The sequence below is a fragment of the Muscardinus avellanarius genome (assembly GCF_963383645.1).
Source record: "Muscardinus avellanarius genome assembly, chromosome: 8".
Classification (NCBI taxonomy): domain Eukaryota; kingdom Metazoa; phylum Chordata; class Mammalia; order Rodentia; family Gliridae; genus Muscardinus; species Muscardinus avellanarius.
Genome location: NC_137794.1, coordinates 91,225,541 through 91,253,400, shown reverse-complemented (window position 1 = coordinate 91,253,400; position 27,860 = coordinate 91,225,541). Strand labels below are relative to the sequence as shown.

At 43.4% G+C, this 27,860-nt stretch overlaps 1 protein-coding gene across 1 annotated transcript in view; it reads right to left on the bottom strand.

Annotated features, from left to right (window-relative positions):
• The window catches only part of ARFGEF3 (ARFGEF family member 3), a gene marked incomplete at both ends in the record, with an annotated part of 159,796 nt that overhangs the window by 40,432 nt on the left and 91,504 nt on the right, over window positions 1-27,860 (bottom strand). The window contains 10 exons of the mRNA XM_080700543.1: window positions 222-355; window positions 2,431-2,751; window positions 4,581-4,731; window positions 7,328-7,438; window positions 7,588-7,803; window positions 8,142-8,249; window positions 12,443-12,608; window positions 13,842-14,008; window positions 21,778-22,688; window positions 23,451-23,563. Of these exons, the coding sequence (XP_080556669.1) occupies window positions 222-355; window positions 2,431-2,751; window positions 4,581-4,731; window positions 7,328-7,438; window positions 7,588-7,803; window positions 8,142-8,249; window positions 12,443-12,608; window positions 13,842-14,008; window positions 21,778-22,688; window positions 23,451-23,563 (2,398 nt within the window). The remainder of the gene's footprint in view (window positions 1-221; window positions 356-2,430; window positions 2,752-4,580; window positions 4,732-7,327; window positions 7,439-7,587; window positions 7,804-8,141; window positions 8,250-12,442; window positions 12,609-13,841; window positions 14,009-21,777; window positions 22,689-23,450; window positions 23,564-27,860) is intronic.

Below are 27,860 nucleotides of genomic sequence, written 5' to 3'. Positions count from 1 at the left end.
AGGATTATTCTACATGAGCTTATTAATAAACACAGGGGAAGCAGCCTTCCATTCAAAAAAGTCATGGTGGCTCCCTGGACAAGGCCAGAGCCTCACTTGCACTCCACTGGGGTGGCTACGCCCCAAGGAATGTGGACCCGAACATTCAGATGTGCTGCTGGCTTCAGAGCCCTGGGATGAATCCTGCCCACCTCTCGGCACCATTCCTTCAGAGGAGTTACCTGGCATTGCCAGACAGTAATCGACTGTGTCCGTGACGGAATGGAACAGCTGCGACTGCGACGCCTTCTTCAGCTGGTAGAGGAAACCTCCCAGAGCCATCAGGTTCAACTTGTCCGTGGCATCTTCAAACAGCCTGCGTGCAAACAGAGGACATTTGTTCCTTGCAAACAATTCAGCAAGGTCTTGGTGGCAGAATGATCATAGTAATTTCATTGATGTGCTTAATGAAAATATAGGCAAAACACTGTAGATAAATGTATGGTATTATTGTATCTATTACTATTGTGCACACATTTCTGTTTTCTGTGGGATTTTTATCCAAAGGGCACAAAGCATTTTTTTAAATCTTTGTATTCTCAAGGTAATTAAGTAATTATGGGTGGAAACTTCAGAATGAGCTTCAAAGTCATAAATTATCTATATTTAAAAACCCAGTAAATTAACCAAGAGGCTTCTGTTTGTCTATAATTAATGTGTATAATGCTGGAGTTGGTGTTGAAGAAGATGTAAAAAAACAGTTAAGACCAGATCCTATAAGACATTCCCCCCACAATACCCAGAGCCATGAACCTTATAGAAGCTTAGGTATCTGTTGGAAGAAAGAATGTCTCTGTGGGCTGGGGATGTAGCTCAGCGGTAGAACATGTGCTTAGCATCCATTAAGGCCTTGGGCTTTATTTTCTATGTGTGTGCACGCACATATGTGTGTGCAAGGACACACACACATGATGTTTCCTCATATAATATAATGGGCCTCCTTGTGGGTTCACTTTGTTTTCTACTTAGCTAGGCATAGGCATTTTCAGCAAAGGGATTTAGGAAAGAGGAAGACCCCAGTGTTGCCAGAATGAGGAGCATAAAGACCAAATATTAGTTTCGTGTGACCACAATGAGTCAAGAGGCAAGCCAGACTGCCCTTGCTCTTGGGTCGTCCTGTCCCCTGAGCCCTGGGACACCAGAGAGCAGGGTCTGCTTCAGGGAAGGTGTGGCTAATAGAAATTAAGTCCTAGTCCTTTATTTCTATTTATTTATTATTAATATTATTTTGGTGGTACTGGGGATGGAACCCAAGGGCCATCTACTTCCGGGCTACACTCCCAGACCTATTTTATATTTTATGAAGGAGTAAAATGAGACACATCAAGTTTTAAGATGGGAATTAGTAGATTAAGCATTTGAGAATTACTAAAACCAATAAATTTTTCTAGCTAATTTGTAATTTCAGCTTTGGTAACATTTGGCTTTTTGGCTTTTGGGTGTCATTAATCATTTTCCCCTCTCTCCTGGTAAGAAAATAGTGGTACATCTTGTACCTCACTTGACACCTGCCTATTGCTTTAGAGTCCAAAACACTTGTTGGATACACAGGAAAATGGGATTTCTATACTGGTTTACACACAAGCGTATTGCATGAGTTAGTGGAGAAACTGAATCTCAGTGCAAGTCTTTTTCTAGGCATAACGAGAAAGCTGGTCAGTGTCAAAGCCAGGACTTCAGGGTTGTTTGAGCCCCAGCCTAGGGAATCCTCTGCCCAGTGCCCAGGCACCTCCCTGTCTGTACTCTTTAAAACTTCACAGTGCAGGGAAGCCCGGGGCATGCCAACCACATGCTGCAGAGTCAGGTGAGCTGGTACCATGTGTGACTGGTGATCAAAGCACTTTCTGTATCAAAGTGTCACCAAACAGTTACAGCAACTGTTGTTTTTCCCTCTTCAGCTTTACATGGTTCTTGGGCATCAATCAGCAACACATATGCCTGGGTGTAGGATTCTGTCAATAGCAAGACTCATAAAAGCAGTAGATTTTTTACTATTTATCAAGCTCCATTCTAGGGTCTGTAAGTATACTAATTAATTTAACCTCAAAACTTCCATGTGTGAAAGTTACTTTTAAAAATAGTCTTTTTTCTTTTTTTTTTTCTTTTTTTTTCTTTTAAAGCAATGAGAAAACCAGGCCCCGGGGAGGTAAAGCTGCTCAAGATGACAATCAGCACAGACTTTAACTGTAGGTGGCCTGCTTCATCTTGGAAGGCTTGGTTATTAAAAAGGGTTTTGTTCTAAGTATAGGCATGGTAGGAGATAATTAATCTTAAAGACCAAAAGAAGTTTAAATGACTACCTAACAAATCAACTTGTCCCTGAGCTGATCTGAGACCAGACAGATGGGTGTGGGCTTCACTAAAGGCGCTGGACATTTCTGGGGCACACACCTGTCAGCCTGGGTGGACAGGCTGAGCACCACCTTGGCTGCACTGCTCCCGCTCATGAGACTGCCACCCCGGAAGTCGGAGGCCCGGCCCCGGCTGCCTTCCCGGACCAGCTCTTGGATGGAGAGGGCCTGGGCCATGGGAGCCACGCTCAGGGAGGGCCCCTGTTCCCGGCTCTGCTCCTGGGAGGAGCCCTCACATTCCAGGTCCCCAAGGAGTCCAGAGCCCGCAGACGCCTTGTGGGGCTGGCTGATGGCCAGAGGGGGTTGTGCAGCTCCGTCGCTGAAGTGGGTGTGCTCCAGCGTGCCCACGTACTCACACACCCTGCGGAGAGTCACAGACAGCAGCTGTTAGACACTGAAGCTCAGCCTGGCCATCCAACGCCCACCCCACAGCAAGGTGCAAAGCGAATGTCACCAGCTCTGCAATCCATCCCGCTTTCCCCTTCCCTCCTGCCACAGCCAGCCTGCCCTTCCCTCCCATTTCCTTCCTACCTACCTACACACACACACACACACACACACACACACATAAACACACACAGACACACACACACACACACACACACACACACACACACACACACTTTTTTAGTTAGACCACACAGCCTTGAAATGCATGAGGGTCCCTCTGATTTTCTCAGCCTTCAATCTATGCTGGGAGAAAGGTGGGCAAAAAAGCCAGCTCACTCACTTCTACCTGTCCAGATAACTGGCATATCTGGACTCTGGCTATCTGAGCTAGTTTCTCTAGGGGACCCCCTTCCCTCTATTTAGTGCTCTGGTTAGGAGCTGGGAAGTGTTTCCTTACTGTGGATCCTAGAGTGAGCGGGCAATGATGAAACGGTCCGCTCACCACTATGGGGTTCTGCCCAGCCAAGTCCTGCCTGGTCCTGATCAGCTCCATACACCTCATGTTAGGTGGAGTACAGGGGCTGAGGGTGGTCCCCTAACACAGCAAACCCAGAGGAAAGTCACCGCATGTGTGACTGCCAACTTCCAAAGTGCCTGTTCCCAGTCAAACTTGGGGCTAAGATGCTCCATTAGAGATACTTTATCCCAGAACAATCCAGTGTCTGGAGGGGCACCCTGTATAATCACTCTGATGTTCTATAATCAGGGGATTTCTTTGATCCCATACATATTTCTTGATGCCATTTAAGCCTTTCCCCCTGTAGGAGTCGTGAAGAGCAGCCCACTAGACTCCATTCTGAAATCCATTTTGCACCGGGCTATTTGTCCTGGCCCTCTGGCCTCTCCTCCCAGGTCGGTTGGTGTCTCAATCTTTGAATGTTCTACGTGCTTCTCTCTGAAACTCAACAAACACTGTGGCTTTATTTGCTTTGATGTCAGATTGAACCTGGATCTGGCTGGAGTTCAGGGCTATTATATTGCTGCTTCTGCCCCTTGGTTGATCTGCCCCAACTATGTGTGGTGTGCAACCGAGGGCCTGTGCTGCAGAGAGGAACGAGGTACTGCTGGACACCTGTCCCGTGATGCCAGCGCTCGGTGAGACGTGCTTTCTGTCTTGGTTGTAGGTCTAGGACCCTGACTTTTCCTTTGCCTTCATCTTTCAGGCGCTGTGCACTATGTAACTGATTGGGAGTTTCTTTTCATGTCATGTTATAGAACTTACAGTCAAATTTTTGGCCTGCCTTTGAGAAGTGTTATTAAGTTTTCTTTTTTGTTCAGCTAAAGTAGGCATTTTAAACTAGGCACTTCGAGGAACCATGCATTCTTTCTAAAGTTTTTTTCTTTAAAGAGGACATTGATAAACACATGGCAATGTTATGTTGCTGACACACGCCCAGCTTTTAGATTTGTACAGTATTCACTTAATCTACCCAATCTTCTTCAGTCTGTACTTCAGGAATTGGTTTCTCTTTTCTCGCATACCACAGCTGTCCCTCCTGACGATGTTAAAAGATAAATCTTAATCCCCTCAATCCAGTTCCGCCGCTGTTCTCCAAAACACACATTCAGTGGCGCTTCTGTTCTGGTTTTCTCCTTTTACCTCTCATTTGTAGGGTATGGAAACTCATGCAATCTATTCCAGGGCTGGCAGACCCTCCCCTGGCCCCTCCCCCCACGCTTCCCAAGGCAGGTGGGTGCTCTGGGGGGCGGGGTGGGTGGGCGTGAGGACCCGCCATGCACCTGAACACGTGTGGCCAGCAGTCCGGGTTGTGGCTTCCCATCTCCAGGCCTACGCTGAGGATGGCATCCATGCACAAGACGTGGGCTGTGTGCAGCCACACCCCCTGCGCCTTCCCCATCTGCTCCAGTTTCTGCTCCACTTTCAGTTTCACTGTGCCAGAGAGACATTATTAAAATAATGGTCCGAGTGCAGGAGACAGAAAGGGAGAGAAGGGATGAAAAGGAAAGAACGTGTCATCATGCAAGGGTGAAGGGGAAACGCAAGACTTCGCTGGCAGCAAGCCCCTCCCTGGCAGGGCCCCAGGGTTCATCATGCAAACCACCCAGAAGGCAGGCCCCACGGGAACTGTGCCCCCAACTCTGTGGCTCTGACGGTTCCTGAGCTGGTAGGCCCAGTTCTGCCCAGCTCACCCATGGGTGCTGTGCCGGCATGGCAGTGTAGATGGGCCTCATGTGCCTACTCCAGCTCAACCACTGTGTCCAGATGCACGCCCCCTATACTCAGATTGGTAATGTAGAGGAATTCCTAGAGGTTCATAATTCTCTCTTGGATTTTTTAATTTGTGCTTTTATTATGATGTTCATCTCTAAGACTATGTTTGTACCTTTTGAGCCCCAGGGTGACTTCTTAATAACTGAAAATCATATCATCTAACTGCTGGAGCTTACATTTGTATTTGAGAGCTCAAAAGACTCTATTTTTAGAAGTATTATTATCATGATAAGCTGGGCATGGTGGTGGTGCAGGCTTGTAATTCCAGTACTTGGGAGGCTGAGACAGGAAGATCACAGGTTTGTGGCCAGACTCAGTTACTTAGCGAGGCCCCCCACAACTTAGTGAGACCGTGTTTCAAAATAAAGAATAAAAAATAGAGTTGGACATGTAGCTCAGAGTTAGAATGCCCCTGGGTTCAATCCTACTCTAGTAACACAAAATAATAATAATAATAATAATAACAACAACAACAACAACAACAATATAATAATAATAATGCTTGAGATGTAGCTTAGAGGGTGTTTTTTGTTTGTTTGTTTGTTTGTTTTGGTGGTACTGGGGTTCCTGGAAGCCCTTCTACCTCTGGGCTACACTCCCAGACCTACTTTTTATATTTTTATTTGGAAACAGGGTCTCTTAAGCTAGCACGACTGGCTTCGAACCTGCACGATCCTCCTGTCTCTGTCTCCCAAGTGTGGTGATTACAAGCGTGTGCCACCATGCCTGGCATGCATAGAGGGGTTTGATTCCCCGTACTATAAATAAGAATTATTATTATTATAGATGACTAAGGACCACAAATGCAGAAATTGACGTAGGATACCAGTTACATAAAATGCCAAGGAAAGGCCAAATGAAAACAGTGTTCTCGCTGGGCGTGGTGGCACACATTTCTAATCCTCCTGCTTCAGAGGCTGAGACAGGAGGATCACACAGGTTCGAAGCCGGCCTCAGCTACTTAGTGAGGCTCTCAGCAATTTAGTGAGACCCTGTTTTCAAATAAAATATAAAATAAGCCAGGTGTGGTGGCGCACGCTTGTAATCCCCGCGCTTGGGAGGCAGAGACAGGAGGATCACGCAGGTTTGAAGCCAGCCGCGCGCGCTGGCTTAGGAGACCCTGTTTCCAAATAAAAATGTAAAAATGGGTCTGGGAGTGTAGCCCGGAGGTAGAAGGGCTTCCAGGAACCCCAGTACCACACACACACACACACACACACACACACACACTATATATATATATACATATATATATATATATGTATATATATATGTATGTATGTATGTATGTATGTCTGGGAGTATAGCTTGGAGGTAGAAAAGCCCCTGGGTTTCACCCCCAGTACCACAAAGAAAAAAAAAGAAAAAAAAGAAAAGAAAAAGAAAAAAGAAAAGAAAACAGTGTTCTCCTTAAACAAGTGTCTCATGGCACTGGTTCTGGTGGGATAAGTGATCCAGAACTGAAAAGAACAGCAGCTGCCTTTAAAGGACTCAGAACCATATTCCTGTTATAAAGGGCAAAACGACATTTAGCAAAATATCACTGTCTCATAAATATGACACAAGCTTAAAATATTTTGGCTTTTGGTTTTTTGGCCTTTTTAAGAACGGAAAACGTAGGGATTTCTATGTAGTTCATGACTGTACAGGACTTAAGTAAAATTGTACAATCCTTTTTTTTTTAAATTAAAACTGAGGATATGTGAAAGTTGCTTTGCTTTCAAATGGACCTCTAAGTATTATTCACCTTTGAGGAACTCTGATCTACAACTGCCTTTCTCGGCCAGAAATGCAAAGCATTTCTGTGGCTAGCCGTTTCACACATCTGGCCGATGGTGCCGGCGTAAGTCCGGCCAAGTGTGTGTTTCCCCTCCGGCTTGCTGCCTGCCTTTGCTCTTCGTTGCTCTGAGGAAGGTCATTCTCTTCCCTTAGGTCTACACAATCATTAGCATTGAAATCACTAAATGATTCAACAAGTTTAAGTCAACTCTTTCCTGAGCCCACGGAGCTCAGGTTTTTCTCTGACAAGAATAAAACCTTCCTGCTCCCTGCTCATGAATGGCCTCTGCCTGTTTGATTTTGCTCTTCAGACAGTTGACCAATCGCCTTCCCCACTAAACCTGAGGGCCCTTCCAATGTGCATCCCCAAGGAGCACCAGTGGCCACAGATGACACAGGCTTGAACTGCTCATCTAGGTGGGCGCACAGGACACCACTGCCAGGGCGCCACGTGGTTCTGGCCCTTGGCTGTTACCTTGTGCTATGGCGTCACCGGGTTCTTGGGCTTCCCGCTCCTCTTTTTCTTCCTGGACACAGGAGGCAGCCGCCATCTGGGCAAGGGCTGATGCGCAGTTAGCAGCAACCCCTTTGGAAGAAACAAACAGCTACCCCTTAACTGAGAATATTCTGCAGCCTTTCACCCAGCAGACCCCTGCTCCCCGACTTCCTTCCTGGTGCCCAGTGCGTTCTGCAGGGATGCCCTCAGGCAGGGGCTGGGACCCCGCCTGCTGGTACCTAGCGCACAGCTCAGCCGCGCGGCTTTCCGCAGCCCATCCAGGCTCATGCAGATGGCATCTCGCTCCTTTTGGTTCTGTTCTTTGATGCCCTCAGCTCCCAGAATGAAGGCCAGTCCTTTGGAGCTCCCCGCCATGCGGCCGGTCAGGGAAGTTGAGAGAGTGTCGATCAAGTTCTTCCAGCAGCCAACCAGAATGTAGCGAGCAAATGCCACGCCTACAATGGGAAAAGATAAGAGTCACCTTCCAGAGACAGAGACAGCCCGACGGAGAAAGGCTGGGGGTTCTCTGGCCATCGAATTAGCGACACTGAGCTGCATGCAGGGCTCTGATGGAAAGTCTAACTTAATGGACAGTGTTGGGTTGGGTTTCTCTCTGTGCTTATAAATAATGAATGTCAGATCATCAGCTGGAGGAGGGTTAACTTCCAGCAGTTACATTTATGTTGCTACATAATAATGTAATGTTCGCTTATGTTGCTAGATAATATAAGTGTTGGGCCACAGGTGCCACGCAGTTTATAAATATTCACACACTCTAGACCCATGTCCTTACCTGCTATGGTGGCATCATCGATTCGCCTGCTCTGGGTGAAAGGGGACTCCGTGGAGGCCGAGGCCATCAGCTGGCCACCAATAGCACTGCTCTCTAAGCCATCGATATCTGTCACAGAGACAAAGCAAGATCTTTACTTGCTTCCTAAGCAAGATCTTTACTTACTTCCTAAACATTCATTTTACTTCAACAAACATCAACTGTATCTGTTATGTACCAAGTACATAGCAACTTTTATCAGCAACTCAGTGAGACCCTGTTTCAACATAAAGAATAAAAAATAGGGCTAGGAGTATAGCTTAGAGGTAGAAAGCCCCTGGGTTCCATCCCCAGTACCACACACACACACACACACACACACACACACACACACACACAGAAAAGAAAAAGAATTATGAATTTTCTTATATTCAGTTAGTTCATTTTTTCCTTGTCAAAGCATTCTTTTGTTATATTGTTGTGTGTTTTGTATTTGAAAAGCTAAAGCTAAATTCTACCATTTATGTTGTTAGAAAATATATTCATTTAAAGTATTCTGATCTTTAAATATTCATGGTATTATCCCAAATTTTATATGCACAGGTTTTTAAAAAAATTTTTTACCCTAAAATAACAAGGAATTTTTTCAATTTCTTCATCAAAATTAAGAAGAGAATAAGCCTCTTTGGTCAGATAGTCATCAAATATAATAATAATACATTGATAATAATACCTCACAATTTTCAAATTTTCACGTAACATTTTGTTTATTTGATTGTCCAAACAACTCAAAGTAGTTAGGCAGGGTTGGCACTGATATTCTCACTTTTAAAATATAAATATCATTGTTCATTATTACCATCATCATTACTTTTGAAGCTAGGTGCGGTAGTGCAAGCCAGTAATCCCAGTACTTGGGAGGCTGAGATAGGAGGATCGCATGTTTGAGGACAGCTTCAGCAATATAGCAAGACTCTTAGCAAACTAATGAGACCCTGCTTCAAAATAAAAAATGAAAAAGGGCTGGGGGTGTAGCTCAGAGGTATAATGCCCCTGGGTTCAATCCCCAGCACCCCTCCCCTGGTACATACACATAAAAGTAGGTAGGCAGGGTTGGGATTATTCTTCTCACTTTTAAAAAATAAGTCTCATCATTTATTATTATTTCTATTATCATGTTGGCAATACCAGGAATAAAACCTAGGCCTCGTGCATACTAGGCAAATGCTCTACCACTGAGCTACACCCCAGCCCTATTCTCTCCATTTCACAGAAGACACAAATATTAAAAGAAGTTAAATCACCCAAGAGGATAAGGATGGTAAAGGAAGGAACCAGACTTATTCATGTTCCAGCTCCCACTCAGACTTTCTTTCCATGATATCATACACTCCAGTTCAATAATGGGATCCTAAACTTCCTTGTTGAAATTGTTAAAAAAACAAAAGAGACTCTCCTGCAGAATCAGCTCAGCAAACCACTCGTTAACATTCTGATAGGAGAAGACTACCTTGGCGTCGACAGGCTGGGATTCAGTAGTGGCTCTGAATTCAGGCCTGGGCCAAGTGCTCCATTCTCTGAGCACCAATTTCCTCAGCCACTGGAGAAGTGAGTACAGATCTGAAGCATACATGCTTGGATGCAACTAATCCAGCTGCATGCAATGTGAGGAGGGCGTAAGAAGGGAGGGCAGCACATATTTATTCTGAGTTTAGGACTTCAGCCTTGTCCCAATAGGATGGGCCAGGCCAATGTCTATTAAATGAATTTGACTTTTAGTGGAAAGGCCTAATGACATTTCCCAGAAATTGTGTTCTTTGCATGGTATTTATTTATTTATTTATTTATTTATTTATTTATTTATTTTGGTGGTACTGTGGTTCCTGGAAGCCCTTCTACCTTTGGGCTACACTCCCAGACCTATTTTATTTTTGGAAACAGGGTCTCTTAAGCCAGCACGACTGGCTTCGAACCTGTGAGATCCTCCTGTCTCCGCCTTCCAAGCACAGGGATTACAAGCGTGCGCCGCCACACCTGGTGTCTTTGCATGGTATTTAAACATTGCCTCATAGCATCTTTGATTCTTAGAAGACTTTTAAGGAGGCTGAAGACTTCCAGACAGCACATTAGAAGACAGATAGAAGATAGAGAGATAGATGATAGATGAATGCAAAAACAGGCCAATTTCTCTGAAATGAATTTGACTTTTAATGGAAAGGCCTAATGACATTTCCCAGAAATTGTCATTCTGAGTTAGTGTTTCTTTCCTATGTGCTAGGTAAAAGCACTGACGAATTCAAGGAAGACAAATTTTCAGCACTGAGACTCCACAGGTCTGAGAACGCTGTGATGAGTCACCAGAAATGGCGGGTTGGGATCGTGTTGGTGACTCTGACTGCCACTGCTTCTCCTTGTACACAGTGAAAGAATGAGCTAGAAGTGCCCAAATCTTAGGTTCACTCCTGCTGAAATGCGCTTGACACCTCATATCTGGAAGATGCTGTGAAGATTCAGAAAACCTTATTTTGTCAAATTCTTAATTAAAAGACTATATTTTCCTATCATTAATCTAAAGTTAAATAACTTTCCTCTGGATGTAGCAATGAGCTTGCTGTTCCTTTAGAAAAGAGAGGGCTGGTTAATGGCGATGACTGATGAATACAACAACTCTTGAGTAGTCTGTTATTAATTTTATGTCTGCTAAATAGACTTTTTATTAAGCTGCAGGTAAGAGCTTTATAGAGGTTTATCTGGCAGAAACTATGATATTGGAAAATTGCAGAAATGGAGCTGGCATGCTGAAGATCCAACCGAGGCACTCATAAGCTCCGGCAGCACTTTCAATCCCTCCCAAAGGGAGCTTGTGAAGCAAACTGAACCAAGCATTACTCCTAAGTAAATGCAATAAATATCCTTAACGTATATAAATTGTTATTTTTTCAAATGAGTATGGATGTTATCATGATTTAACAAAATACAAATTGGTCCTGTCCAGTGACCCTGATCCCCAAGGCTTGGAACCCAGCCCTGCTTCCCCAATTCTTTCCTTATTCTGAAAACAAAACTTCAAATGCCAGACAATGACCAGGGCCCTGCCTCATGGGAATGGACATCATTGTATACCTTGATGTCCTACCTGGTTCTTCAATACAGCCTTGTCCCATATTCCTCACTGTTGGGTTTCTCCTACCAGTAGTAAAACCTGTCATCTTTATAAGAACTTTCCACTAAGGAATTAAGAATCATAATACTTAGGAGGGTAAGACAGGAGGATCACAGGTTTAAGACCAGCCTTAGCAACTTGGCAAAAACTTCAGCCACTTAGTGAGATCCTGTTTCAAAATAAAAAAAATCAAAAGAGCCTGGGGTGGAGCTCAGAGGTAGAAAGGCCTTGCGTTCAATTCCCAGTACAAAAACAGCAAGCAGCTAAACAAGCAAAAAGAACTCCCAGTACCAACCACAGGCAGTATGACATATCCTTTGCCCAAGAGATGCACCTCCCTGCTGGTCTGTCCTAACCAGCCCATCCTGCTCCCGCCAGGCACAGCCGCGCTGAGTTGTGTGAGGAGATGGGACACTACAGAGAGGGCTGGGATGTCTGGTGCAGGGCTAGGTCCTCTGTATCAGAACCAAGGGGTCTGATGAACGGCTCAAACTTTTGATCACTTTCTGATCTTTATCTGACATCTTGACCAAGTCATGAAAAACCAAATAAACAAATGCACAAATAAAAACTGCGTGGCAATGGTACTGCGTACTGTTTTCAATACTGTTGTGTGAGATTTCCAGCAGTTGAACAGGATATTCAAAACTGGATAGTGAAGACAAACATGCTGGGTGAGCAAGTCTTCGTTATTATTTTTAATTCTGGTATAGCTGGGAAGGAAGGAAACGGGAACAGGCCAAGTTTAAAGTCAGTGGTTTCACATTCTTGGTCGAATCCCAGGCACACCGGATGGCAGAGGGCCTCTATTAGCACATGAGTGCTTCCAGGAGACATTCTGGGCCTTGTGCTCAGAAAGTACTATGTATTCACAGAAGAGGCCTACAATTTACACCAACAGATGGGGGTGCTAAGTTAGTCCTTGTCTAGTGAACCACACTGAGTTTTCCAGGCTCCCCCTGGATAAAGGGCAAAAGGTGCTTGTGAGGGTCATTCAAGATGCTTTCCTGAGCCGTCACCGACAGACAGGGAAGCTCTGTGCGTGCTATTTTAAAGTCTACTGGAAACCATAATTGCCTATGAGAAAGAGACTTTGAAATGTGAGTCTCCCCACACTGTAGAGCACCACACAGCGTTGGATGGCGCCACCAACACTGACCAGTTAACATGGTGATGAGGGGAAGGCTGTTGTCCTCCGGGCTGCCCCAGTAGCCGGCTTCCCCCAGCATGTTTCTGTTGAGCACCTGGTGGTACAGCTCCTCGATCCAGGCCTGGGAGAAGACCATCAGCACCCCGCTGGTCTGCACCTGCTTCATGAACTCTTTCTGCAGAGAGAGAGAGAGAGAGAGAGAGAGGAAGTTAGAACAAGCACAAGCTCAAACAGGACCCCTGAGAGGGAACAGCACCCCCCCCCCCCAACCCAGCTCTGTCTCCTCACATCACCCTCTCTCACTGAATCACAGGATCAGGGATTTATTTTTTTATTTTTATTTATTTATTTATTTTTGAGGGTGGAAAGTAGCAAGGTGGGGGAAAAGTTGAGATGGAGAAGCCCCAAACCTCATGAAGTTCCTTCCATATTTGACATCTTTTGACAGATACTCTAATGAAGGATGACATTTTATATCCATACTCCTGTGGGCTGGGAGGGCTGGAAACTGCAAGGCTATCTTTGACAGCTTCCTCTTCTCCCTGCCCCGCAGTAGCAGAGATGGAGGGCACCCTCCACCCCGCCCTCAAAGGAACATGCGCTTCTCCAAAGAGACTTGACAGATACTCAGGAAGTAATGGTTTCCCCTTGGTGATTCATAATTTGTTAAACAAATGATGGTTGATTCCCACATACAGATTCATAGAATTCGGCTCACAAACAATTAGAAGACACCAGGGGGTGGCTTGTGCAGGTTATCAGTCACCGTCCTTCGCAGTCCACCCCTACAGGAGATGCCCAATTATGGATGTTGGAGAGCCCTAGCTCTCGCCCTGGCTCATGAGGAGATGCGGTTTGGAATATAAAGAAAAGTTTTAGCAACAGTATATCATTTTCAGCACATTCTCTGCCCATCTTCTGATCTCACTAAACGTGTTAGCGATGTGTTTCGGAACAGGTTTACGCACACACGGCGCTAGATGAAATGACCAGGCCATCAACCTGCACTGGGGTTCTTCCCTGTCGTCAGCACATAGATATGCAGCCCAAAGCACTGTGCAAACTGCACACCAGTGTGCTGACCACACCAGCACTTTACACCACAGGCAAGACCATTGCTGGGCGGTGTGGTGTGGAAGAGTTGACACACCGTGCTGTTCCTCTCAGGGAAGCGAAGCTCGGCAGTGTGACTGGGAGGCCAGTGTGTGCCCTTGGAGTAGCCAATGGGAGGCCGGAGTGTGCAGTTGGAGTATCCAATAGGAGGCCAGAGTGTGCCCTTGGAGTAGCCAATGGGAGGCCAGAGTGTGCCCTTGGAGTAGCCAATGGGAGGCAAGGGTGTGCTCAAGGAGTAGCTAATAGGAGGCCAGGGCGTGCCCCTGGAGTAGCCAATGGGGGGCCGCGCACTCACCATCATGCCGGGTGCCAGGGCCGGCCGCTTCCTGTAGTAGTCGCCGTGGGACAGCTTCAAGTTGAGGAGCAGGGCGCAGTGCGCTGCTGTGTAGAGACTGTCTGCATTCATCAGCATCTGGAAGCTCAGGCTGCTGTTCTCGTCAATGCCGGGGAAGTGCATCATGCCTAAGGGGGAGACAAGAGACCAGCGGGGCTGCAGACAATGTGCCTGGCAGGATGGCTGTCTGATGAGCCCCCAGCCCATCCTAGTGATGGAGTCAGCACTGCACAGCAGCCACAGCCATCCTGGATGTGGACAGGGCAGAAACACGCTGCAGTGTGTGGGGAAGAACATGGGACAGGAGAGGATCTCCACCTGCTACTTAGCAGCGACACTCAGGTGAAATCATGTAAGCCTCTCTCACCTTGTACAAACAGGATGAATAACCGACTGCACGGTTCCCGGCTCAATCCAACTTTCCAGTGGCTTCTCGTGGCAGTAAACTAAAATCTCCTTCTCACCCCTCAGCTGCCAGGCCTCAGGCCTTGGCATTATTTGCGCCACCTCCCAGAATGGCCATCCCATAATCGCTAGATGACCTGCTCCTACGATTCTCTCAGGTCTCAGCTCAAGCACCAGCTTTTCAGAGATCTCTTGCTGTTCCATCTAACAGCATTCCCCCACGCCCACACAGCTCTGCTTCCTTACCCTAAGGTTTTTTTTTTTTAATTGCCCTATTGGCATTTATCCTACACAGCCTTATATTAACATTTATTTGTCCAATGTCTCCTAGCACCACTATTGGGTAAGATCAATAAAAGGATAGGAGTTGGCTAGCTTTGTTTGCTACAGAATCTCCAGTACCTGGCATGTAACAGACCCTCAGCTGAGCGACTGAATAAGAATGAATGGACAAACTTGCCCAAAGAACTAGATGCAATTATTCATGTAAGGTAATCGGGGCAATTACTCTTAAAAACAAACTTTCAAAAAGCAATAATCCTCCTCAAATAGCTAGATCTAGAAGTACCATATGGCCCAGCCATTCCACTCCTAGCGATATTCCCCAAAGAAAGAAATATTCTCCAAAGAAAGAAAAGCAGGAATTTGAAGAGACACTTATACTGATATTCACTGCAGCCTTACTCACAAGAGCCAAAAGGCATAACAACTCAAGTGTCTAGAAATGGACAAATGGATAAACAAAATCTTCCATATGCATAAAATGGAATATTATTCAGCCACAAAAAGGAATGGGAGTTCTGCTACCTGCTACAACATAGATGAACCTTGAAAACATGTTGAGCGAAATAAGCCATGCAGAAAGTGATGAATGTGTAGAATCCACTTAGAGGACACATCTAGATAAATTCAAAGAGACAGAAAGCAGCTTAGATGGAGATCACCAAGCACTGGGGGAAGGGAGTTTCTATCTGCGGTGACAGAAAAGTCTTCAAATAGCAATGGCTGTATGATAATGGGAATGCAATTACTACTACTAAATTATACACTTAGGATGCTTGAAATATCAACTTTTATGTTATATATTTTATCAGAGTTGAAACGATAGTATAATATATAAAAATCTATTTAATTAGGCTTTTTTTTTTGGTGGTACTGGGGTTCCTGGAAGCCCTTCTACCTCTGGGCTACACTCCCAGACCTATTTTTACATTTTTCTTTGGAAACAGGGTCTCCTAAGCCAGCGCGTGCGGCTGGCTTCGAACCTGCGTGATCCTCCTGTCTCTGCCTCCCAAGCGCGGGGATTACAAGCGTGCACCACCACGCCCGGCTTTAATTAGGCACTTTAAATGGTAAGCTATAGTGTGTGGATTTTATCTCAAACTATTTTTACAAATGAAGGAACAAAGAGGCTTAAAAACATATATTTGAGCCGGGTGTGGTGGCGCACACTTGTAATCCCCGCGCTTGGGAGGCTGAGACAGGAGGATCACACAGATTCGAAGCCAGTGTCAGCTACTTAGTGAGGCTATCAGCAACTTAGTGAGACCCTGTTTCCAAATAAAGTATAAAATAGGTATGGGAGTGTAGCCCAGAGGTAGAAAGCCTCTGGGTTCCACCCCCAGTACCACCAAAAAAAAAAAAAAAAAGAAAGAAAAAAACCAAACAACAACAACAAAAAAAACCCAAAACATATTTGCTATTAGTTTGCTTCCTACTGTTTTTTCCTGAAAAATTATATAAAATATTATTTGATATTTAATAGGGTTTTAAAAAATTTTTGAACAGCTCCTCGGGCTTGTCTAAAATTAAATGCAAACACATACAAGCAAACAGCCACATCTAATTATCTAAAGATTGAGCCAGGGTTGGTGCTGTGTTGACAGCTTCACAGAGAGCGTGGGGCAACACGTGGTACCCCCTGTGATCACTCAGCTGCTCTGCATTGGTATGATGTTAGCACTATGCGCTCCTGCAAATGCTGAGGCCTGGGTTTGGGGATGTGTGGGAAACAGTCCATCCTAAATATGTGCATGCAAATTACATGTGCCCATATATTCTTCAGATATGTCTGAAATGATCCTTTTACTGAAAATATGCCTCAGCCCAGCATGGAAGCACAGGCCTGTAATCCCAGGATTTAGGAGGCTAACACAGGAAAATCGCAGGGTTGAGAATAGCCCGGGAAAATTAGTGAGGCCCTTAGCAACTTAGTTTTGAAATAAAGTAAATAAATACTAAAGTAAAAATAAAGAGATAAGAAAAATAAAATAGGTGTAGTTTGCCAGGCATGGTTGTAATCCCCGCGCTTGGGAGGCTGAGACAGGAGGATCACACGGGTTTGAAACCAGCCTCAGCTACTTAGTGAGGCTCTCAGGAACTTAGTGAGACTCTGTTTCCAAATGAAATATAAAATAGGTCTGGGAAATATAAAATATCTCAGAGGTAGAAAGCCCCTGGATTCCACCCTCAGTACAATAAATAAATAAATAAATAAATAGGTGTAGTTTGGAAGTAGAACGTCCCTGGGTTCAATCCCCAGTACACCAAACCAAAAATATAAATTTATGTTTTCATATACTTATATATATATGAAATATAAACCATATAAATATGTGAAATATAAACCTTTCCCAAGATTAATAGTCAAATATGGGAGAAATACAAATTTGTAACTAGAATGCTTCCTTAGAGCCCTGTGACTTTGATAATTAATGTTCCAGTAAGAAGATATGACTAGAGCAAGCTTTTGAAGTTGAAAAATATTCAAGATCTTCACTGTATTGGAGAATGGTGTCAACATTTTATGGTGGGAGGACACAAACACACACATACACACACTACATATATACATACATACGTATTTATAAACTATATAATTTATAACCTGTAATTCACATATATATTTACATATAAGGTATTTATATACATTTATACAAATGTAAAATTTTAATATAACCACTGTAGCACAGTAGACAGTGCTGGGTGAGAGAGTGCTGTCAAACCCAGCTGCTATCTTTTCTTTAATTAATTTATTTATTTTTGTGTGGATCATATTGAAATTGGCATACATTTAGACTGTGCTTGGTGCCCCCTCCCCCCTCCACACTTCTGCCCCTCCCAACAATAAGTGTCCAGGTTAACCGTGCTACATTCATATTTTTACACGTATTCGGATGTACCTCCTCCATTAATCAACCTCAGCTGTCTTTGTCTCCTACCCTTCCATTTCACCCAGCTGCTATCTTAAGAGACTGTGCATTTTTCGAAGGAGGGTCAGGTCGAGAGTGGAACCTAAAAATTACATCCTTGCTCAGGACATGGGCAGTGTATCTCAGCCCTGGTGGTCCAGGGGAGCCGCCAGCACGCCGAAGGTCCCAGTGGGGTTGGTTCCAGCTCTCTAGAGGAGACAGACAGAGGACCTAAAAGCCATCTCTTCCAGTGGTAACACGGAAAGCAGAATTCAGAGTTGAGCATTTAATGACCTGGGATCATAGATTAAAGATATGTTTGTGTCTATGAATAAGGCGGGACAGGGGAATCTATAAGTGACTTTGATCCTAGACATCAATTGTGATTTCTTTAAATAATCTGAAACCAACAGTCATATATCTTGGAACAGGTTTTGAAAATGAGCACATGCTCAGATGCTGAAAGGGAGCAAGACAACTAGTGTGCCTGCTGACATGGAGAACCCAGTCATTAGGAGAGGTATGACCAAACTCCGGAGGCACTGCTGCTGGTATACCTAATTCTGGAATAATTTGCTAAACTTGTTAGGAGCAAACTGTTGGCATTGGCCTAAATCTGCAGGTTAATTTTTTTCAATTATGAAGAGCTAGCAAATTTATTAAAAAACAAAAATAGATATATTCTATCTACTTAAGGAAAACAACCATTTTCTTTCCTTACCAGATATATTTCACTTGGTAATATTAAGAGCAATGGAAAGAATAATTAGATAATGTCTATTTCCTAGAATCAGTTTCTCCTCATGCATTTTTTTCATCTGATCTTGCCCAAAGTTTCTTGCTGATAGCAAGGAAAGTACCTCAGAAGCCATTTGTCCCAAGTTATACAGCTAGGAATTGGCAAAGACCTTTTGGGCCCAACTCCAGTTTTTTTTTGCTATATTATGCTGTGCTATATTGGCTTCTAATGCTGTGAGGGGATCATCTGTTTTCCATTCGTCCTCCTGACTGGTCTCACTGACACGCTGTTCATTTGAGTGACAAACTAAAGGAACTGCGACCTGTAGTATATTGGACTTTGGTAGTGTATTCCCTGGGTTTCAGCCTCTACATTCATGCTCTCTCCAGGTGTTCTTTACTGTCAAGAACAGAAGGAGGGGTCACCTGCTTGATTGCTTGTCAGTGAATGATGAATACAAAATAAGCCAAAAGACTTTTAAAAGTCTCTTCCATGCCAAGATAATATGACATTTCTTTTAAAATCAATGTTAAATATTTAATGGAAAACACTTTACAATACCATAGGATACAACAAAATAAGAACAATAGTCCTGCTTCTCAAAGCCTCAGTGGTCCCCTCCAGGCAGGACTCACCTCCTTGTGTGATGGAAACAGTATCACAAATAAGGTCAGACTCCGCTCATGAGATACAGTCTAACAGTCTCCCTTAGACATCTCTTGGTGTGGCACTCACAGATCTGTCTCATTTTTTGTTAAATATGCTTTTATTGGTGCACTGTCCTCGCACATCAAAATGTAATTTAGATGCTCCCTTTTTTAGTGACTGCATATACCACTGCATGATCGCATTGTGATCTGTAGAATTAACACTCTTTTGTTGGACATTTATGTTATTTCAATTTATGAGAAAAGCTGAAATGATGAAATTATATTGAGCATGTGTACTTGTGGGATAAAGTCCTAAAAGTCCTAAAAGCATATATAAAATTTAGTAGCTATGGACAAAATATCTTCCAAATAGTTCCACGTGAACTATTTTTTGCCTCTACCAACTGCGCACAAAAATATTCTTCCACCCACTCTCAGCGACGCTAAAGGGGCATTACCAACTTTCTAAGTCTTCATGATAAAATTATATAACTTTGCCTAGTAAGACATTTAAGTCTATAGTTCTATTTTTTTTTTTTTTTTCAGTATTGGGGATTGAACCCAGAGGCCTTTTACCTCCAAGCTACCCTGGCAGCCCTATTTTTTTTAATTTTTATTTTGTAACAGTCTCATTTTAAGTTGCAAAGGGCCTTACTAAGTAGATGAGGCTGGCGGCAAACCTGTGATCCACCTGTCTCAGCCTCCCAAGTACTGGGATTACAAGCGGATGCCACCACATCCTGCTTATAGTTCTAACTTTTTTTTGTGTGTGGTACTGGAGTTCCTGGAAACCCTTCTATCTCCAGGTTACACTCCCAGACCTATTTTATATTTTATTTGGAAACAGGGTCTCTTATGCCAGTGCGGCTGGCTTCAAACCAGCGTGATCCTCCTGCCTCCGCCTCCCAAGCGCGGGGATTACAAGCCTGCGCCACCACGCCCGGCTTAGTTCTAACTTTTATGTGACATTACTGCTTTGTTTTTTGATAGAAGTTATAAAAAATTATTTTTAGAAATTTGGAAAAATGTACCCAGAAGGAAGTAAAATTAATCTGTAATTATAGCATTCTGAGATGAATGTCATTAACATTTTAATGTCAGTCTTTTCATATACATTTATTGGTACATTATAGTCTCAATCATGATGTAGTTCAGAGTGATAGAGACATGCACACAGCACTTGGTGAGCTTCTCCCTCTTTTCCTCCCTCCTCCCTCCCTTCCCCATACTTGATATTGAGATTGGCCCTGATAATTTCATGTATGTACACATCAATGGAAGCGTTTCCTTCACTAAAAATCACATTATTATTATTATTATTTTTTTGTGGGCCTGGGGATGGAACCCAGGGGCATTCTACCTCCGAGCTATACACCTGCCCTGTTTTTTATTCTTTATTTCAAAACAGGGTCTCACTGAGTTGCAGAAGGCCTCACTAAGCAGCTGAGGCTGTCCGCGAACCACGATCCTTTGGTCTCAGCCTCCTGAATGCTGGGATTACAAGCGTGCGCCATCACACCCGGCTTTAAAAATTACATTTTGATCATTTTCCATATTAGTCATTATTACTCAGAAACATCACTTTAAATGGTGACATAATGCTATACTCACTTAGCCTTTCCCTCATTTGGGGGCATTTTGGTTATTTCTAATTTTTTTTTTTTGCTGTTAAATAATGTTTTAACATTTATGCATGTATCTCTGAGCTTCCATTCCCTTAGTAGAGATTCCCAGGAGCCCCCGTGTCTGTCAGGACTTGTATCACCATCACACCTTTCTAGACTACACTTTTTAACCACTTTTTTTTTTTTTACAGGGCAAATCAACTCTTGTGTTCTTGAACAGCATTTCCTAAATAATAAAAAAGCCAAGAGGAGGAACATGTGGAGAAAACTTAGGAGTCCACCTGAAGGAGACATGAAGAACACTGGTGATTTAACAGATGTAAGTACTATGGAGGCATCGCAAACCGTGTCTTCAGAGTATCTAAGGCACAGGGAGCATGCTAACAAAATATTAAGTGGAAAGCAGTTTACAAAATCCGCCTCTCTCACACTCTCTCTCTCCCCGCCTCTTGCTATCTGTGTACTCGTGTGCTCTCTCTACCCACCAGGCAGGGGTAGCATGTAATGATTCAGGGCTTGGTTTTTGGATACGGGCTACCAAGGCTCATATCCTGACATCAGCACGTCCTCGCTGTCCACCTTGTATGACTGACTACTGACCTCCCACGTCTCAGTCTTCTGCTCTGTAAAATAGGGACAGTAGTTGTGCTGCCTTTTGGGGTTGTTATGAGCATTAAATGAATTCATCTATGTAAAACCCTTATAGGGTGCACGGAACATCCTAGTGATTTTTTATTTTTATTTTTGCAGTACTGGGGATGAAACCCAGGGGCATTCTACCTTGGAGCTAAACCTCCAGCCTTATTTTTAAATTCTTTATTTTGAAACAAGGTCTCACTGAGTTGCAAAGGGCCTCACTACGTAGCTGAGGCTGTTCGTGAACTGTGATCCTCAGGTCTCAGCCTCCCAAGTGCTGTGATTACAAGCATGCACCACCACGCCCGGCTCCATTTTACTGTTTCTTGAATGCAGGACATCATTACCAGGACCAGTGGCTGTGCTATTCTCTGACACAGCTATGCTCTGGGCCAGCCATGTTTGCTGGGCTTTTACCTGGCACTAGGGACACCACGCTGGTCAGAGCAGCCTTAGCTGCCACCCGCTTCTATCCATGAAAAGACCTTCAACTTTAAATCTTATGTCCCTTGGCTCTCTTTAAACAGAGGAAACCCCAAGACTCATTCATACACTTTGAGCACAATATATACCCAGGGCGGCCATTATTAGTGCAGGTAAATTGCTAGGAGTATCCTCGCAACCTATGCAGCCAAAAAATTGTCTACCAACCTGAGCAGAAGGTGGAGGCGAAGTTCTGGAGGGCCGAGTCCACCTCTTCCACGCTGGAGAGTGCGAGGAGCCGAGGCAGGAGGCCTTCCAGGGACTGCACAAACAGCCTGGCACTGTGCTGGTCCTCCTCCTGGTTCTTCAGCAGGTTGAGGGACAGAGCAGCTGTTCGAAAGGACCGGTGGCCCAGGCCACTGCTTGGGTTCTGCTCTTCATCAGCCAGTGAACAGTTGTCAGACCCGATGTCCGACACGTCGGACCGGCCCGAATCCTTTTCAGCTGCCATGGAATACTGGTCGCAGGAGTCAAATTCTGTCCTCGATAGGTCCTGGTCATCTATGCTGAAGTTGCTCTCGCTGTACCTGGATCCATAGGACCTCACCCTGCTGTCAACGGATAGGAAGTTAGTGATGTCAGGGTATGCAACCATGTGGCTTCTCTGGACCACATCCGGCTGGTCCACTGCCTCGGGTTCGGACACTCTGCTTAGCGTCTCCTTGCCGTCCTGGATGGCCGGCGACTTGAGCCCGTTCTTGTGGTTCTCTGAGTGGTCCTCAGGTGTCGTCTGACCCAGCTCTCCCTCCAAGGTGGTCTGGCCCGTGTCCGTGGTGACGCTGATGCTGATGTCAGGGCTCCTTTCATTCCCCAGCTCCCACGGTGTGTGCTCAGAGGACAGCACCCGCCGCTGCCAGCGGAAGTCAGCCTCATTGATCTCCATGGAGTCCCGGCTGGACTCGGCCCCATCCCTCAGCTCTTCCAGGCGTAGGAGCAGCAGCTGGACCTGACCCTCGCTCAGGCCCTTGCCCTGGCTGAGCTCGTCCAGGGCCCCCAGCAAGGCACAGACGCAGGACACAGCTGCGTAGCAGGCTTCGATGCCACCTTTGAGGCACGCCTCGGTCATGCCATCCATGATGCTGAGCAGCATCCGGGAGAGGAAGTGGTACCCATGTGAGAAAGAGAGAAAAAGGCCCTCAAATGAACAAGAATGGCCAGCCTGGAGAAACTTACGGTATCCAAGGGAAATAGTCTAGTGTCCATTAAATCAAATAGTCTGGGCCATAAATAAACGAAACAAATATACTTGGCCTGGGAAAAACTCCAGGTAAAGTGGCCCACCTTGAATCACACTCTTAACTGACACACTTATCTGGGTACATGAAAAAATTCTCAAGGAAATTTATAATTTTCCCCAGGATAGGCACTGATCTCACTTTTATATTCATCTGTTTATCAAACAGAAAAAAAACCCACAATGGCTACATGATCATGTGGGCCTTCCTCTAGAAATAAGCACAGGTCTGGACAGATGCATGTCAATACAACTATTACCAATCATATAATATTTATATTTCTAGGAGTTTACATATCAAGAAATGCCATAGCTATAATATTGTAAAAAAAAAAAAAAACTTCTTCCCTAAAATGACTCTAATGAATAATTTCTGGATATTTCATTTTTTTGTGTTTGGTCTTAAGTCAGTATAAATATATGGAAAATTGTATGATTATGATAAATTGAGATAAGTCTTCTCATCTGGTTTATGGGCAGATTATAAAATATGTACATTTCATTTAATGTAGATTCATAAGAATTTCAGGAATGTGGAAACAATGAAAAGTATTCAGAGAAGCAACCTTTACCAAGCAATATAAGCCTAAAAGGGAATGTATCATACAGTTTGAGAAGATCCAAGTGGGATTTTCTTTTTGACATTGATCTTTTCCTGGATTCTGGTTCAGTAGAGCTGGGTCCAGCCAAGTCACAGAGACGTTGTGGGCTCCCAAGTATCTTTAGAAAAAAGGGGAAAATAACAGAGTATTACAAAAAACCCAAAGTTTTAAAATCCTGAGATCAAATAAAACTGTACTTTCTCCAATGAGGTGGTATGGTATAAGGAAAAACACAATTACAGGTTTCTTGTTTCCCTTATCTGAAATGCTTGGAACCAGAAGTGATTCTGATTTCAGATTTTTATTTGCATTATATAATGAGATTATCTTGGGGATGGGACCCATGTCTAAATACTAGACTCATTTATGTTTCATATATACCTTATACATATAGCCCAAAGATAATTTTATACATTTTTTGTGTGTGTGTGGTACTGGGGATGGAACCCAGGGGCATTCTACCTCTGAGCTACACTCCCACACTTATTTTTTGTTCTTTATTTTGAAACAGGGTCTCACTGAATTGCAAAGGGCCTCATTAAGTAGCTGAAGCTGTCCATGAACCATGATCCTCTTGTCTCAGCCTCCCAAATGCTGGGATTACAAGTGTGTGCCACCACACCTGGCTTTATACAATGTTTGTTTGTTTGTTTGTTTGTTTGTTTGTTAGAAGGAACCCAGGGGCCTTCTACCTCTGGGCTATACCCCAGACCTATTTTTATATTTTATTTGGAAACAGGGTCTCACTAAGTTGCTGGGTACTACTTAGTGAGAGCCTTACTAAGTAGCTGAGGCTGGCTTTGAACCTGCACAATCCTCCTGTCTCAGCCTTCCAAGTATTGGGATTACAAGCGTGCGCCACCACACCCAGCTAGTAAAATGTGTATTTTTTTATTTTTATTTTTATTTTTTATTTATTATTTTTTTTAATGAAATCACTTCTTGGACATATTTCTAACAATTTGGCCCAGACAAGTTAACTGAAGAGGACGTGTCCTCCTCCTTCACATGGCCAGTAGGTCATAAGAAACCCACATTCTGCGATCATGAGTATGTTTGCTTGTTTAAGAGCCATTGTTATTGATAGAGAGATATTTTTAAAAAGTCTATTCTTTGATTATTTTTTTATTTTTATTTTTTTTATTTTTTATTTTTTTATTTTTTGGTGGTACTGGGGTTCCTGGAAGCCCTTCTACCTCCGGGCTACGCTCCCAGACCTATTTTATATTTTTGAAACAGGGTCTCTTACGCCTGCACGGCTGGCTTCGAACCTGCGCGATCCTCCTGTCTCCGCCTCCCAAGTGCGGGGATTACAAGCGTGCGCCACCACGCCCGGCGTTAAAATGTGTATTTTTTTAAATAAATTCATTGCATGAAACAAAGTTTCATGGTGTAGAATTTTCTACTATGACAATATTAGTACTCAGAACAGTTTTCATTTTGGATTTTGGATTAGGGATGCTAATTACAAACTTTCATGAAACTAAATGGAACTGTAAAATCTTAATAAAACTAATGTAGGTATTCTTCCTCATATACAATTCATATGAGTCAGGGCTGGATCAGATGAAGAAAATTCTGTGGATTGTTTAAAAAACTATTGTAGCACAGAACCGTACTCTTGTGAGATTTGGTTGTAACGTCCCTCTCCTGGTCTCTCTTTGTCTTATTGTCTTCAAGTTTAGCTAGATTAATGAGTGGACTGAGAAGTATTTCTCCTTTCTGTCACCTAGAAAAGCTTGTAAAATGTTGGAATTACTGATTCACTGAATCCTTGGTATGATTTATTTCTCAAGTTGCATGGGGTCTGTGTGATGCTGGGGTTTGGACTCAGGAGTGTCCTACCTTTGAGGTAAAAACCTCAGCCCTGTTTTTATTTTGAAATAGGGTCTTGCTAAGTTACCATGTGCTGGTCTTGAACTTGAAATCCTCCCATCTCAGCCTCCCACATACTGGGATTAGAGGCATGTGCCACTGGGCCTAGCCCAGTATGTATGTATGTATGTATGTATGTATGTATGTATGTATGTATATAATATACATACATATATATTATATATACATATATATATGTATATATTTAATGAGAAGATATAAGCTATTGACTCATTTTATTTAATGATAATTGGACTATTCAGGCCCTTAATTTCTCTTTTAGCCAACTTTTTAAAAGCTGTGTTAGGTAAATAATATAACCTAGAATTGCCTTAGCACCCTCTTTAATTTCTTGAATGCTTGTGACATCTATAGTTTGATACATTTTTGCATTCACTCTTTTTTCTTTTTATTTGTACCTGTCCTGAACTTCTATATTTTTGCTCTTGATATAAATTTTTCAATTTTCTTTGCATTTTCATTGTTTAATACTTTATTGATTTTATATATTTGCCCTTTTAAATAATTTCAATACCATTTTTCACTGACACATAAAACCATATACATTTATCATGTACAACATGATGTTTTAATATGTATATATTATGGAATGGCTCAATGGAGTTAATTAACATATATAGTACCTCGTATATTTATCTCTTGTGGTGAGGATACTTAAAATCTACTGTCAGCTGCTGGGCGTGGTGGCGCACGCTTGTAATCCCCACGCTTGGGAGGCTGAGACATGAGGATCGTGCAGGTTTGAAGCCAGCCTCAGCTACTTAGTGAGGTTCTCAGCAACTCAGTGAGACCCTGTTACCAAATAAAGTATAAAATAGGTCTGGGAGTATATCCTGGTGGAAGAAAGCCTCTGGTTCCACCCCCAGTACTCCAGTACTACAAAATATACATGTATCTATCTATCTATCTCTACTGTTATACCAATTTTTAAAATATGATACATCATTACAACTACAGTCTATGCTGTATAGTAGCTTCAAAGAACTTATTCATTCTAACTGAAACTTTGCTCCGTGACCAGCATCCCCCCAACCACCAATCCTCTTTCCCCCACCCTTCTACTCTTTGCTTCTATGAGTTCAAAATTTTTAGACTTCACATATAAATGATCATGTGGCAGTTGTCTTTATGCCTGGCTTCTTTCCCTTAACACAATATATTCTACATTTATCCACGTTGTCACCAGTGATAGGATTTCCTTCTTTCTTAGGACTACATTAAATTGCATCCTTTCGAGAACTAGGAACAGCCTGCTCTTGATGGTGACTCGGGTCAGACACTGAATTGGAAGCCCACAAACTAAGCAGCTGTTTGCTAATTCTTGTTGGTGTGCTCAAACAGTGTTTTCTTACATAGGTCTTTAAGCGGGATTGACCCCAGAGTCTTGTGCATGCTAAGCAACACTCTGTCACTGAACTGCACCTCCACGCCCAGGGCTGAGAATTGGAAACCCGTTCCTTTTGGGATCCCACCACATTCTCAAAGCCAACTTTATCAGGAGTAAATTAAAAATATCTCACAATTCTCACATTCATATTAATCCTGTGTTTGTAAATTGCTTCCATATCTGGAAAGGAGTGGATCATGAAGCCACTGAGCTTCTGCAGAACAATCAGCAAATACTCTAGGAAGGGCGAGACCCTTTGAATCTCAGGTTCTGCAGGTGGGCATGGGGGGCACAGGATCAATGGGTGTGTGTCCTGCCTGATGAAGACTAGGGACTCTAAAAGCCAGCCCCAGTGGCGACACAAGGTAGCGAGGTGTGCTTTTTCATAACTGATACTTTGGGGGAAGCAGAAAGAGAAAAGAAAATGTACTTTGGAAAAAACACGGCGTCCTGTATGTCCTTGACCAACAGGCACATAATGCACAGGGCAGAGCAACACGCTAGAATGAGAACAGAGAAAGGCCAAGCCAAGCATCAAACCCCAAAGGTTAGCAAACATCTGGGTGCTGAGTGGTTTTCTTGGTGCGCATGGACCCTGCATATTTTGGTATCTAGGTTACCAAATTAGACAAATTATGGGCTTTGTCATCTAAAGTGGAAGCACTGCTTTTCAGAACAACCTGACCCCAATTTATCTACTGGGCTCCTTGGGGCAGTGGCTGGACATTCTACTCAGGCTCAGTGTCTAATTTTAGCCTCACCTCTGCAAAATTATCTGGGAAATGAGAAAATCTGTAAGAGGGAAAAACAAGGCTAATTTCTTTTGCAGTAAAGAAGTTACTTAAAATACATTCAGTACCGACATACCCTATATGCACTACTAGTATCTTCAGGGAATTCGTTTCTGGACCCCCCCCCCACCGTGAATAGCAAAATCTGAGGCTACTTAGGTGCTTTACATAAAATGGCATAGTATAATGCACCAATAAAAAATAAAAATAAAAATAAAAATAAATGGCATAGTATTTGCATATAATCCACACTACACTCTAAAGTCAACTTTAAATCACCTAAGATTATTTGTAATAATATAATATAGATGCAATATAAATAGTTTTTATTCTATATTGTT